At 38.6% G+C, this 16,053-nt stretch overlaps 1 protein-coding gene across 4 annotated transcripts in view; it reads right to left on the bottom strand.

Annotated features, from left to right (window-relative positions):
- The window catches only part of LOC129242362 (FH1/FH2 domain-containing protein 3), a 181,063-nt gene extending 176,103 nt beyond the window's left edge, over positions 1-4,960 (bottom strand). For all 4 annotated transcript variants that reach the window (XM_054878959.1, XM_054878958.1, XM_054878961.1 and 1 more), the window contains exon 1: positions 3,189-4,960. In XM_054878959.1, coding sequence (XP_054734934.1) covers positions 3,189-3,212 — 24 coding nt within the window. In that variant the 5' untranslated portion in view covers positions 3,213-4,960. The remainder of the gene's footprint in view (positions 1-3,188) is intronic.
- Positions 4,961-16,053: the final 11,093 nt, after the last annotated feature.

The raw sequence follows: 16,053 nt of genomic DNA, 5'->3' as shown, positions 1-16,053 counted from the left end.
GGGTTCGGAGAAATACTCTGAACTCATGAAACGGATATCAGGCCACTCACAATGAAACTAACTGACTACAATTCAAAGTAGCTAAAAAATAGTCATAATTATTTGCGATTAGATGAAACAGTCAAAAATATGTGGCATTTTGAGGTGTTTGACCTGTCAAAAAAAAACTCAAAAAATAATTTTTATTTCTACGAGAAGGAGTAACGCTAAAAATGAGTTTTATTTGCGCTAAAAAAATATAACCTGATAAACGGTTATGTTCTGTACAATGCAACAAAACTCAGAAATGTACTCGTACTACCATTATTGTTCTCAAGTTTTAAAAATCTCAAAATATTGATTGAATACCAGTCTATCTGATAAAAACTCATAATCATAACGGACCTTGCTTACGAGTATATTCATATGTGTGTGAATATATATACGCGTAAATAAAATAGAAATTTTATATTTAGAGAAATTCATTGAAATTTTTTACTGATTGAATTTCCGTAGAGAATGGTACGTGGAACAATCAGCATTTTTTGTATGCAGTTAATATTTGTGATTGGCGGCCGCCGCAGCCGAATGCGCTGAGCCGTAATTACCATTCGGAAGTGCCTGAGCTCCAAATTCCTAGTGTATTTCCGCCATGAAAGAGCTCCTCATAAAAAATCATTTGCCATTCAGAATCAGCTTAAAACCATGTGTCACTCCATTTGTGGAAAGGCATCAAGACGCACGCCACAAATAGGAGGGTGAGTTCGGCGAAACGGCAAATAAAGGGTACATATATGTATATATATATATATCTATAAGTATATATTTGTGATTTTCCATTCTCAGACAGGTATTTTGTGGCTTTCAGGCAAAATATCTTAACAAACGCAATGGCAAGTTCTGCATTTTATCCACATTTCCGAGACTGTCAATTGCCTGTAAGAGTCGTGGCTGAATATTGCATCACCTATGCTACGTGTTTCCGTCAAAGGATTTTTTCCGAGTCTAAAGAATTTATAGTATTAGATCGCATTAGATATAATTGTAAAAAATCTAGTGCATCACAGATCAATAGAATAAATGACCTTTTTATGTTAGGGAAGATCAATAAAGGAACCTTTCTGTGGGCTTATAAAAAGCCTTATAAACAAATTCCTCAGAAAGTGGGAAGAAAAGAAAAAAATTGAAATGAAGACTGCAAATGCAGAACACATCATTTGTGTCCTAAGCCTTATTATATGGGGTACCTCGGTATACTAATAATAATATTACAAATAAAAATATTGTAATAATAATAATAATAACAATAAAGGGTCATCAGATTGGAGAGATCACGCGCGACTACTGTCAAACGAAATATACAGGACTTGATTGAAAAGTAATGAGCCTTCCCGCGCGGAGCGTCTGCCAAGTGATCAACCGAATCGGCTGGTGACGGAAAATGCAGCGATCGTTGGAGCAACGTTACTCGATCAAATTTTGCGTAAAGCTAAACAAAACGAGTACCGAAACCATTGGGCTACTCAAGGAGGCTTTCGGGGACCAATCTCTGTCCAGTGCCCAGGTAAAACGGTAGCACAAGTCGTTCAAGGAAGGCCGGGAGGGCGTCGCAGACGAACAGCGATCTGGAAGGCCTTCGACGGCGCAAACAGACGAAGATGTGAACCACCTTCCTCTGCACCTCTGCAATGACCAAGAAGGGGGTTCCGGTGCTTCCCGACCCTCCATACAGCCCAGTCCTGTCCCCTCCGAACTTCTTCTTGTTCCCGCGCCTGAAAAGGAAGCTGAACGAGAGGCGTGTCGATTTCATCGAGGCGATCCAAAAAACTGTGACAGCCGAATTGAACGTGATTCCGGCGGATGAGTTTAAAAAATGTTTCCTGCAGTGGAAGGACCTTCTACCAGCGGTGTATTGAAGCTCAAGGGTCCTATTTTGAAGAATATTAGTTGTATAAGCCAAAAGGTTTAATAAAACTGCTTAAAAAAAATAAGGCTCATTACTTTTCAATCAAACCCTGTATAATATTTCAGTATTCATTGAAGACCGTGATCTCCACAACAAGTGGTTCCAACAACAAAAATGGCGCTACTTGCCATATAGCACTTGAAACAGTGGATTTACGGCGTCCCCGTTTCGGTGAGCAGTTCATCTCTCGTCTCGGACCAGTGGAATGACCACCAAGATCGTCTGATATCACACCTTTGGACTTTTAGTTGTAGGATATGTGCAGTATAAATGCTATATGGATAAACCAGCTTCGATTAAGGCTTTGGAAGCCAACCTTACTAAGGATATTCATGAGATGTCGACCGAAGTCCTCCAGCGAGTCATTCACAATTGAAGTTTAGCGATTGCCGAATTACGGTACAATTGACAGGGACTATCTTTAAAAAATAAATATCATGAATGGTTCTACACCATCTGGCACCACTAAGGAACAACAGGTCAGCCAGCCAGGTCAACCTATCTTAACAGAAATTTCCTTTAACCTCTAAAATCTTAACCTAAAAACCTGTGAATTTATAACCATTTAATAAAAATAATCCCCTCAATGCGCCAATAATAATAATTTTGCTTTATCGGCGCAGCAAAATGTTCGCTAATTTTAAATAAAATCAAAAAAATTGTTTATTCTCATTTCATAGAAAACATTTTCCATTTATTTTGGAATTCACTTTGCAGATTACTTGATGATCCTTCAAGCATAAGACTGCCTCAATTTATGCATTCTGTTAATTAAAGATCCCATTACCAGTAAATACAAGTACATACGCCCTATTCTTAACACCCTTAGCTTCTCAGTTTACTAGCAGTGGTAAATTGAAAGTTCCCTGATATTACTCAATTGGAAGTACCGTAATCCTTCAAATCTAATGTACTAGAAGATCACTTATGCACCCAATGAAAAATTCTTCCAAAGCAGCTTTAAAAGGAAAGTAATTTTATTTTTAGCCACAGCTGAGCAGGAATGACGTCCAATCACATCCTCGACCCAGAAAAATTAACGTCAGCAAAACAGCGTTCCAAATACCTGCGTTCAAGCATTCAACCAACTGGCAATTCAAAACAACAAAACAGCCGTTAGACGCCAACACAAAACACATCCAGAAAAACACTTTAAAACACTTTTGCGTGCATACTTAAGTATTTACGTGTGCTTTTGCTTGTGTGCTTATGTACTTTCTTTCAAATAATTCACTTTACTTACATAACTACTGCGATAAGAAGACATAATTTCGTATTTGGCACAAAGGCCAGCCGTGAACTCTGCAAAAGACTTTTCACACCCGCTGCAATTATTTTCTTTCACAGTGAATTGGTTTTTTATTTCCTTTCTACACTCAATCAACTTATTTCTTATTCACTTCCTTTGCTGCGTATACTCGCGTCTTTCTCAATTTACGCTGCGCACTCCTGCTTAATTCACAAACGTGTTGGGATTTGTTGGCGGTGCGCGAGTTTGCAAATTTTTTAAAATATATTTTTTTTGTGCATTGTAGGAATTTTTTAAGTTGGCAGTTATTGTTTGCTTATTTAACTTAACGCGCCGCTGCAGCTATTTTCATTGAAATGCTCATTGAAATATTCATTGGCGTGTGAGCGACGTTGGAAAGCAAAATTTCTGCATAATAGTTTGAGCAGAGCTTCGCCAATTGGGGTGAAAAAGAATTTTAACAAATTTCAATTTGTTTACTAAATCTTGCTTTATTATCTCACTTTTCTTTATTGTTTTGTAACTTGTGGCTTTTTTTAATGTTTTTGGGGAATTTTTTTTTGTTTTCTACAATTTCACTGCATTGCACGAGTGTCGCGCTAGCTGCCACACTTCAATCAATTATCAATTACACTTTTTATTGCAGCTCTGTGCATTGGCGCTCGCGTTCGTGCTGGGCAACTGCCGTTCAATCACTTGTGTGCGCCCCAATCGATGATTGTCGAGTATCTGGTGGACTGTCACTGTCACCACTCAGCAGTACTCGTTCGGTCGCTCACGCCTGTTAAGGATCACTTTTTGTTAGCATTTCTTTAATGGTTGCATTTCATTTTTTATTTTTATTTTCATTTCAATTTTTTTTCATTTTTTTGTTTGTTTTGCATACCGGCGCATTTAAATTAATCGAAATGCACTTAAGGGTCTACAATAATTGTACTGTACAGTCTCGTTTGGCAATAAATACTTTTCGAATTGCAATTTGCAAGTGTTGCTTGCGCCGCTTGCCTGCGGCGAGGCAGTCAGTGCATTGCACTTGCACAAATCCAGTGCACGCGTATAGGCCTTACATTCGCATAGTTTTTATCGAAATTTCATGCACTCACACAAACGCACATACACGCACACGCGCACTTAAGCATCGATTTACACCACTTGCACAAATCCCTATGCTTCCTTTTGTTTTTGTAATACGTTGCACACATAAATATAATTCCCTTTGCCGCACCGGTCGATTCCTTAGCAATCCTGGCGCAACAGCTTAACAAATTAAAAACTCATTCGTATATTGGCGCACAGCGGCACGCACGAGCCGGCAAAAATACACCAAAATACAACAAATATAAATATAGTATAGTGCGAAGGCAGCGCGAAAGTGGAGCGACGCGGCGGTGTGGATGCGAGCGAACAGCAGATGCAGAGGCAGGCGAGCACGCGTATGCAGTCTAACTTGTCACGTCATTTATATTTGTGCAGCTGCAGTATTTATTTAAACTACCCATAGAATTCACATTGTTGCTCTTTCCCTCGTGTTTATCTTTGCTTTTTTCTTTTGGTTTTGCACAGCCACCACTTCACGCCACTCGCGTGTTCCAATGTATTTTTAAAAATCACCAACCGTAGAAAATATTCCGACTCTGAGTTTCTGCTTCAAGTTTTTTTCCACATTTTCTTAGAATTCAGTGGAAATGGGAAAATGTGGAAAAGTGTCGCGCGTATTACTTTGTGTGTTGCCGCTGTGGTGGCTGCTGCGCGTACGTTTCACTTGCACGGCGCGTTGTCAAACGACTAAAACCGAAATCAGCTTCCGACTACTGACTCGCCACTAATAGCCACTGCGCCGTGCAGCGTTGCAGGCAATTTACACTCGCGCATAGCGGCAACTGCGATGCGTCGGCGTCGGCTGCTTCTTTTTGCTATTTAATACGATTAGAATCGATGAGATACGATAAAGCTTTAAGCAGTGGAAAATAATATCATACAAACATTGGCGCTGAGAAAAGTGTTTCCCTCTGCGTCAGATATTCAAATTTCCTATGGGCAAATGACTGCGGTGAGTTGCGAGCGGGTCAGGCTACTCTATGCCTGCCTACCGAATGCTCACTCTCGAGTAACCAACGCTCCGCCGTGCAGTGCTCAGCAAAAATGTTCAATAGTGAAGATGTTCTAGAGCGCGGCAGCCATGCGCGTTTATGAGAAAATATGAATTAATTTTTGAGCATAATTCACATGGGAGCGAATCGGAGGTGAGATATGAGTTGCAGAACCTGTGGGTGGACGGAAGAGAACAACACCTCCTGGCTAGATTTTAAAAGTTCACATTGAAGTTTTTTTATTATATTTATTTGTATAATAAATTATAAATTTAACTTAGATGAAGCGATAACTGCTTTCAGCCTTCACATTAAAGTGAAATATGGAATAGCTGGACCCCTTTGAAAAATATAATTTACTTTTTGCTTAGAATCTCCGTGAACTTAGGTGAAACTGACTGCATGCAAATGATTTCTTTTTAAATAAGCATTTTTAAAATAAATTAATAAGCTTTTACGGGCATGCGTGCAGTAAAACGGGTAAAAAAGTTAAAATTAATTTTCGAACTGCACGAAATAAATATGACGCAATCAATTTGAGCACTGTTTTTTGGTTATAAGACCTGCAAATTTTACTATCACCCTGCATTATTAAATTTATTAGATTTTTACTATTAATACTAAAAATTATAATAAAACAAACAAAAACTATTTTTTTATGAACTTATTTTTTGTGTGACAAACTTCATTGAGCGAGAGTGGAAAGCATGCAAAATGTACGCTCTTTAGTCTCTTAAAGAGCGCAACTAGACTTTGGAATAAAATACTTTGCCCTAACACTAGAGTAGCGCAAGCCGAGTTGCTAATTCAGATTCGCCGGGTTGCTTGTCTAAGACAAGTCTCTCGATGGTCCTAAGGCCCATTGTGATACCTAAATTTGATATCTCTCCCGCGATTTCTTCTCATTTCTTCTTCATCTCCACAACTCCTGCATAAGTCATTGTGAGGTACACCCATTTTACTAGCTAGGATGCCAATAGTGCAGTGCTCCGTTATTACAGCTGTGCGGACGCTGGTAGTTAATCTGTTGAATCCAAGCAGACATTTTGTCCTCTTAAGATTCAGTTTTGGCCAGAGCACTTTGCCTGCAGATAGTAATCAGCGACCACCTTTTGTTAGTTTCCGCGATTATTTACGCTCTAGTCAATTGCAGTGTACAGTTCATTTAGAGCAATGCTGATTTTTTTTACAATTCCCTGAAGGTCCAGTTCAGAGCCTTTCCTTGCTCACTCATCCGCTCTTTAGTTTTCCTCCACTCCAGAATGGCCGGGGACCAAACAAAGAGTGGTGCTGTGTTGTTGAATAAGCGACAGCGACCTCCTGTATTCTTTAACACATCTTGGATTGTTGTGCGCTGAGGCCAGTTTCTAATCGCTGCTTGCCTTTCAACAAAAATTGTAAGCTTTGCTGGAAGTAAGTCCATTAGTCTTATCATCTTTGCTGCTTTGTCTAACTTGAAAGACACTACACCGGTCTGAGACAATTTAGGGATAATAAGCACACTCACGCTCCAGTGCCAGTGGCTATCTTTGAAACGTCAGTATAGATATGGTGGCCACTATCATCTGATATGACTCTGGTCTGGAAATCCTTTCTGTCGCGTATTCTTATTTTATAGTCTTTCTTTCAGACCAGTAAGGCAAAGCCACTAAGGAAGAAAAGTCTGAAGAAAAGCACATTACTCTAAGGATTTAACTCGGGTTTTGATGAAAAGTAGCAGAATTTATTTTTAATGTAACCAATAGACAACTGTTCATATCATCCTCGTCAATTCCTTTTGTTCCGAATGGATCAAAAGGCCTTCACAAAACGTTTCCATCGCGTACAGTTATTTGCAGTGACTTTAATTTCCTAAAATAGCTTTCCTGTAGCACTCATTGACGCACTTGAAAAGGAGGTCTTCTCCATATTTTCCATGTGCACCTAGTCCGACCTCGCCGTCTACTATCTTGCGGCTTCCTTCTAGCGCCTGCCTGGAGACTTCAGTTGCGTTCTTTCGTAAGGTATGCGCGGTCAATTTCCGCTTTCTAAATTTTATCTCAGATTGGATGGGTAGCTGCTTGTGCTGGTGCCAAAAATTTGCGTTGGGGGATGTTCTAGGTCACCAGATGCGCAGAATCCGTTTTGGTAAGAGCCTGGAGCATAGGCTAACGGCTTGTACATGTTTTTGCAGCTTGAATGGAATGTGCTGGGATCAACTTTTAATTTTTCAATATTTTTGTATTATATTTTACTTTATTTAATAAATAAATAATTTGATAATTTGTTTTCGGTTCTTAAAACAAAAATTATCTACAAGAAATGGGTGTTGTTAATGAGTTTAAGTATCTGGGAGTTATGCTGGGTGCGCGAAAGATGCATCAATTGCCATACAAAGCAGGATACAAGCTGCAAAATCTTACTTCCAGAGACTCCGAATACATGAACCCTTATAAGACCTACACTCACATACGGTGGCAAAGTCTGGTTGCTGAAGTCAAATGAAGTCAATCAATTAATTTGTTTCGAAAGAAATATTCTCAGAAATATATTTTGCTCTGTACGTCTTGAAGGTGATACCTACCACATTCGTACAATGACGACTTAGACACACTTATCAGAGGTGCAAATGTTATCAGACACCTTAAAACATAAAGAATTCGATGGTATAGTAAATACATAGATAGATAGAACTGTAAAACAGATATTCGAAACAAATCCACAAAGCGATAGAAAAAGAGGTCGGCCGAGAAAACAGTGGAGAGATGACAAAAACGAAGACATATGAACTATGGGCATATCTAATGACAAAAGAAAAGCGGAAGACCGAGTGACGGGGAGGCGAACTGTAACGGAAGTAATCGTTCATCCTGATCTGTGATGCTATGGTGATGAAGCTTGGGTGTTGTTGAAATGCGTGGGGGTGCTTTGACCCTAGCTAACTTTTATTCACCAACTTTCTTCAAAATCGATGAAATTGCGCGAATTTGACATTTATAACAAAGAAAAAGCAACTTCACAATTTATGTACTTAAAAGAGATAAGAGAAAGGAACATTTTAATATTTTTATTTAGTAGGAATTTCTTAATATATACGCATGCGAATATATGTAAATCATATTAGTATTGATTAATTTGCGGCATACATTCATTGCTTAGTCGATTCCAACCACAAGCTGAACCAACCGAAGTCAATTCAGGCGCGGTCCCTTTTTCACATTCCTGAGAGAAACTGCTCCAACGATTCCCATTTATTAACCCACTCGAAGATAATTTCTCACTCGAAATTATTTGTTTTTCTTGCAGCTAAATAAATTTATTTTTATTATCTCGCTTCTCAAAATAAAAAAGAATAATTCGTTAAAACACTGCAGAGAGCGATCAGCTTCACTTTCATAAACAGACGAGTTGCGCTACTGTGAGCGCCCACATGAGCTGGGCTAGGCAACAGGTGTGCGTGTGTATGTATAAATGTTCGTTGCATAGCTGAACACACTCGCACACATCCACATTGGCCTGAAAATGTTTGAGAATTTATGCCATTGCTTGAGTGGTGCAGCCGAGCAGAGCGCTTTGCCGCCGAATCGCATACCTTGTTGCATTTTTTTGAATAGACTCTGCAATGTGGTTGTTGTTATTATTATTGGAACTCGTATGCGCGAACATGCAGTATTGTATGGGCGTATGGGAAAAGTATTTTTTATTGGCATTCGTGTGGCTTCCATTTGAATTGTTGCAATTCCGCTACTTCGAACAGCTCTAATTGTCTGTTTTGCGGGAAGTGTTCGCTAAAGTTATGCAAATTTCACCACCCCTACGCCAAACCACCCACTCACTCATTCACTCACTCACTCACTCATCGGCTCTGCTCACCCATCGTACTACTTTTCTGTCGCTGCCAGCGCCACCGTCATTAACGCGACTTGTGATGTCACGCTCTCAATCGCTTGCGCCGCCAATGTGCAATAATCGAAAAACTTTGGCGTCTTTTCAGCAGTGGTTGGTCGCTTGGTTGAGCTGATTTCCTAATTTATGACACTTTTTTTTATTTTCGTTAGCTTTTTTTCTTTTTTGTTTTTTTATGAAAGTGCAACGTCACTTCTGATTCTCGCTGCGTGGAATGTAGAGATGATGAAGACAGTGATTGGTGACGATGTATAAGACTGAAACGTGGACGCTGCTGTTTTAAATAGATTGTGCTACTTTCGGCAAAAAAAATCTGAAGACCGGAAATTGTGTAAGAAGGACGAGTGAATGCATTTTTTGTTGGTTTTAGAAATACAAACAAAACTCACACTGATTTTTGAGAAAAAGAAAAAATTTTCAAAAATAAATGGAACAGGATGGATAAGCTGAATAGTATGGATGAACTGAGAAAGAGGCCATCAGGGTTTCAGGACTCAAGGGAATTAGAGGAAACGAGAAAGTAGATATACAAGCCTAAGCAGGCGCAAGTCTTCCTGTAGAAAGCTAGCACTGCTGATAGACAACCACCTCTCTGCAATCAATTAATGTATATAGATGCAGCATGCCGGGGCTGGAATTGTTGGACCGCATTTCAAAAAAGCAATTGCAATGGGAAAAATCACTTCTATTTTCCAGGCGGAGGTGGACGCCTTAGAGTTGTGTGTCAAAGAATGTCTACGGAGCGGCGCGAGCAGTGCTAATATAAACATTCTCTCTGGCAGTCAAGCAGCTCTAAAATCGCTGGATAGCTTCTCATTCCAAACAAGGTTGGTCTGGGAATGTTTTAAAATCCTCAACAGCCTAGCATTAAGAAACTCTGTTACCTTGATGTGGGTTCCGGAATATGAGAGGCCCGAAGGGAATGAAATTGTGAACACTTTAGCGACACTTCATTCGTCCTGAACCTTTCTGCGGGGTAAATAACAGCTTCAGAAGTGCCTTTCGGGCATGCGGCAGTCGCAAAGACTCATAGATCCAGAACGGATAAAGGCAGAAGCAATCCTTAACCTAAGTAGAGATGACTTAAAACTTTACACTGAACTGCTAATAGGACATTGTAAATTTAATTATTACATGAAAAAGATAAGAGCGATAGAAAACGATTCCTGTAGATTCTGCAAAGAGGCACAAGAATCAGCAGAACATATTCTATACAGGATTTCTCGCTGATCGGCCAACGAAAGTGGCCGAAGTAACAGACTCCATGGGTGTGTCGATTGAAACGGCAATTGAGATTTTACATGATAAATTGGCGAGAATCTAAGCAATGGATTTCTCTCGGTGAACTTGCTCCAAAGAAGGCAAAGACAGTCCCATCGGCCGGAAAGGTCATGGCGACGATTTTTTAAGATGCAAACGGCGTCATCCTCATGCATTTTTTAGAAAAAGGATGAACGATCCCTGTACAATACTACAGTGAGTTATTGGACAGCTTTCACAAAAAATTGAAGTAGCCACGGCCGCATTTTGCGAGAAAGAAGAAGGTGCTGTTTCACCACGATAACGCTCCAGCACTTTCCCCCGGAGTTGTAGCCGCCAAGCTGCATGAATTGCTGCCGCACCCCGTATTCACCCGATCCGGCTCTCTGCGACTTTTTAGCGGGAAAAATTTTAGTTCAAACGAGGAAGTCATCGCATCTGGCTTGTGTCTGTGTCTGTGTCTGACAATTCCTATATTTATCTCTAGGTTTATTTAAAATACAATTTTAATTTTAGTTTTCATTTTAATTTCAATTATAGGTACATGCATACATTAACAGTTGAATTTACAGTTAAATTGAAATAATTAAATTTTCTAAATTGTTATTTTTAAGTTTACATTGTCCAAAAATAATTGATTTTGAATTTTTTTACTTGAAAAAAGGTGGTGTATTATAAAAAACTAAACAATCTTACAGATAGAGCCTCATATTTTTTTAATAAATAATAAGTTGGCACTGAAACCTCATCCCAGCTCCGTTTTCTTCATCCGTTGAACTTCGATATTGCTTCGCAAAGGGGGAACGGTCTATTTTCTTTCTATGAAAATTTGGGAGGACGATCCGCGCGACACAACTTTGTGATGATTTTATTGCAAATATTGACTCAAACATATGTCTATCAGGTTGTTAACCTCAAGAAAACCAAAGCAATTTAAGGGCAATATATTCAATTTAGAGTTCAATACAATTATACCAATTTTGACACACAAAGTACTATAATATAACAAATCTAGGTACTAAAGCCTATATCTTCTTTTCTATCAGTTATCTCCGAAGGGAGTTAGAAATAGATAAACAACTTTTGGGATGAACCAAAATCCTGCCGAATTGCCGGCATATTATTTCACACTCACAAGGCAGGGGTCAGAAAACAAGAAAAATATAATCTGAGATTTCGCAATTTGACGTGGAAAACTTTGCAGTGGTGTGAGTGTACCTGAGATGTGTAAAACTAAGACTCGAGTGTCAAAATAAGCAAAACAAACAAAAAAAGTTAGGTCAGGTTAGTGTAGGTAAGAAAGGCATGGAAAAAGAGAGTAAAAATTAAATAGTGGCTTATATTTAAGACAAAAAAACTGTAAGCAAAATTCTACAACTAAATCAGCTAAACACCTAATTCGTCCGCTCAACCATTCCCTCAACTGTAACTCCATAGAAACTACCTTTTACCGCTTACAAAGTTATATTGCAAATTGAGTACTGGATCTGGTCTAACGGCCGCTGCCTTACAGCATCTCGCGGGGTAAAATAAGGGTTGCTTGTGCACTGCTTGCATTTTTCAGATCGCAGCTAAGTTGCTACACTTATTAAGGGGGTATTCTGGTATAGACGCCTTAATTTTAGGTATTTTTAAAACTAAGATAAAAAAACTAAAAAACATTTTTACTATCCATTTTTTTTGTAGTTTTTATTAATATTGGACAAGTATAAAAAAAATTTATTAAAAAAAAATTTAAATCGTGGATTTACAGGCCGGTGGAGTACATAAAAAACGGTGCTCCATGGTTGACATGATTCCAACCCTTGTAGTGATCTAAGAAATTCTTCATTAGTTAGGATGCCGCTATCAGATTACGCCAAATCAAAGAAAAAAAAGAAAGTCACAAAATGGCGTCAACTTGAAAAAAATGGTTTACCCTCTTTTTTTACCTTTTCAAATTTTTTAAAAATACTTCAAACTTAAATTTTTCAAAATCCGAGAGAGACGCGATAGACAGATGTATAATAAAAAATTCTTATCAAACTTCAAAGCCATCGATCAAGTACAACTTGAAATATCATGACAACCATCTCAAAAAAAGTAGTTTTGAGAAAATCCCATTTAAAGTTTAAGCAACAATTCCAATAGAATAATTTAGATCATAATATTTACTACTCACTCACTCTGGATATATATATATATATAGAAGTATAAAGTATATATATATGAATAGAATAAATAAAGGTTGTGGGGGATACAAAAGATTTTCTGGAGAGAACGAGTCCTCAAGTCGTCCGGTAACATCTGCCGCTCATTGTACGATTCGCTCCACTCGGCCGGCTTAGACGCCACGTCACAAAATCCACTGTATCTCCGAAAATAATTCAAATTTTGAAAAATCCGTTGAAGGGCATATTTTTGAAGGTCTAAACTTTGAAAAAAAAAATCAATTTTTTCAAATTTTTAAATAATACCCACTTTAAAGGTATTGTGGGCCCCAGAATCAGCAGCTTTATTTAAACTCACAAAGCAGTGTATGACGGTAAGATCTGTAACTTATAATTGCATACAATCTGTTCACAACACTAAGAACCAGTACTGATCTATATGAGACCACTGTTCATCAATGGCATAACCTGCCCTGTACCTACTCTACAAACGTCTTTATTGTTACGTATACGCACTGCTGCTGTGTTGTTTTATTTTTGTTTTGTGACTGTTGAAAGGCGGAGACTGAGTTACGAGGAATCTTATCTGCTTCATTGCGGATTTCGCAAAATTCTAAATAGATTATTCAACTCAGTACTTGGATAGAACACTAGGAACATCAGGACACTATTCAGCAGAAAGTTACAGCTGGAGCAGTAGAAATGCTCAATAGAGTAAAAGTGACTCATTCAAAAGGTCAACTCATTAAGGTCCTCAACCCAGCAGATACTGGCTCAATTCAGCTCTCTAATCCTCTAATCGTCTAACCAGCTGCTCTTTGTAACTTAAACGAATGTCAAGAATATTGAAAGAATTTCTGAGGCCACTATTAATTCCATGAAAAAGCTCAAACAACGAAACCTTCTGACGAACCTTCTTACTTCTACATAAATTTTAGTTTTTCTACTACCTTCGAGGATGTAAAACTTCTGATGAAAAATTACTACACTTTGGTTAAAAGAATTATTTATTTATTCGTTAAAGGGGCATATATTTCGCCACTTACTGGTATGAAAAGCCATGCGAAATCATAAAGGCCTTACACGTGAGGTGTAAGTATGGATATTCTGAAAGTATCATATAATACTGCAGATAGAAAAAAACTGAAAGCACTTTTAATGAATTGAATTTGAATTTGAGTTTGAAGAGGTCGAGCCAAGGAGCACCATGAGATTTGGTGGCTCCTAAAACACTCAGGCTAAAAAGCCCATTGTATTTAAAGCTCTGGAAAGGGGGTAGATAGTCAAGGAGGGAGGGAGAAAAGTATCAGAGAAAGAGATAGGAAAGAATAGAGACAGAGATAGAGATAGTTAGTCCTGTGAGAATTTTCCAGATTCTTTGGCAAATCTGTAAATATCCTCCAGCACTTTTAATGAGTTAGCACCAAAGTTTTTACTTTTTTCGCAAGAAATTGTTTTGTATAGAAATTTCTTGTACTGATTTAAGCTTTTTATACCTCAATACAATGCAACATGAAATACAACAACAAAACAACTTTTATTTTTTCCATTGATAAACCCGACTGGTATGTCTGCCTGAAGTTACCTCTATTAAAACATGGTTGGCGTGACATGTCAAGAGTAGCGGTTCTGAAGCAAAAAAAAAACAGTTATTAGTAAAGAGTAGAATTGTCGCTTTGACAATACCTACGTTTGTTGAAATACGGAGGAAATAAAGACCGAGCTTCGCAAAAAAGTTTATTACCTTCAAATTGAATTACCACCATTTGGAAGCGTTGTTCTGGCGTTAAACAATTCATGATGACTTGCAGAGTCACAAATGTCAGCATAGTTTGCCATTCTCAGCTACCCAAGCATAGTTATCGATATCGACAGTTCTCAAACAGCTAAAATAACACCCACTACATATATAAACGGCGCTTATGCCACTGTTTTTGGGTGGTTCTCGCAGCCCCACCTTCTATTTGTACTGTGTATTCTGATGTTTTCCACAAATGGAGGGTTTTATACCGCCTCCGAACAGTATATAGTTTTTTTTTCATGAAGAGATTTTTCAAGGCAGAAATGCAGTCGGAGGTGTGGCATTGCCTGCCGCCGCTGGCAGCTATTACAAAAACTTTTCCTATTATTTGGCTCGTATTACCTCGGAGTTTCGAGTAGGCATGCACTTACCATGCACTTCGGCTCCGGCGGCCGACGATATAACAAACACAACTACAAAAAGAAAAACAAACACGTCATAGAAGAATATTTGTTTTGAATACGGCTCCAATTGTGCACTAATCAACGAGTACGTTTCTAACCACTCTATAACTAGTTCTTGAACTAGAATGTTTGCTGAATAGTTTGAGTTTTCACCACTCTTAATCCCCCTGTTTTTAGCGGTCCTTGGTCCGGTTGCATTTGCCCTTTTTAATGAGCATTTTCTTAAAAATAAATCATTTAGCTGGTTGCACCCTTCGGCCTAGGCTTGCGCACCTTACACACATTAAATAATTATACATTAATCTCAAGGAGTTAACCATGGCCAAGTGGAAGGCTCAGTACTGGACTAGGTGACTAACACCCCGTCAAGGCGGCAACAATAAATCTTTTTTGTTCTCTGGTTTAAAACGAAATTCCAACGTAATTGACGCATGAATCCGAAACATTTAAAATTTAAATCAAAAGCAAATGTCACCTAAACATACAAACATACATATATATCATACTTTGCTTCTATGCAACAGCAACAACAATAATTGTAATAAAAACAACAATTACGAGAGATGTCTATACTCGCTCTCGATTAGGCAGGCATCAGAAATAAGCGAAAAACAAACGAAACAAAATTACACATAATGTGGGCAGGAAAACTAATGTTAATCCCACATCGCACAGCGAAGTGTCACATATGTAGGCGCGGTCACTCATACGCCCCGTATGGCCCCAGCTCATGTACGAGCAGGTATGCATACACACAAACATGCATACGCATGCACCTATTTACGTATGGAGGTGTCAGATTCACTGTTGGTATTGTTGTAGCTGCGGTTGTTATTGCTGTTAATGCCTTTTCACCACCCACCCACACGTTGCGCTGTCGCATCCACTATTCAGTTGCAGAACGACCGGCCGGCAGCGAGCATAATTTATGCCCCGACAAACATAAGCGACAGATTATGCAATAAAAATAGCAAACGCGAGTTGATTTAATTAATAGCTTCAATAATAGAATACAAGATTCCGAGCAAACGAACGAATGCAGACTATCAATGTGTGCATGTGTAAGTATGTGTGAATTGTATGTATGCATTTTCTCGTGAGCAGCGCTGAAATTGGCCAGTCTTAAATCCAAAAATCCAAAATTCTGATCTGATTTGATTTCTAAATTTCATTGTTTACTGGTAGCGAAAACAAAAACTACAAAACGCCTACAGCCATGTGCTGCACAAAGTCAGCAGACCCACACACACACGCGCAAATAGTGCTCCC

This window comes from Anastrepha obliqua, chromosome 3 (assembly GCF_027943255.1).
Source record: "Anastrepha obliqua isolate idAnaObli1 chromosome 3, idAnaObli1_1.0, whole genome shotgun sequence".
Classification (NCBI taxonomy): domain Eukaryota; kingdom Metazoa; phylum Arthropoda; class Insecta; order Diptera; family Tephritidae; genus Anastrepha; species Anastrepha obliqua.
The sequence above is the reverse complement of the archived record's forward strand: the minus strand, read 5'-3'. Positions and strand labels throughout refer to the sequence as shown.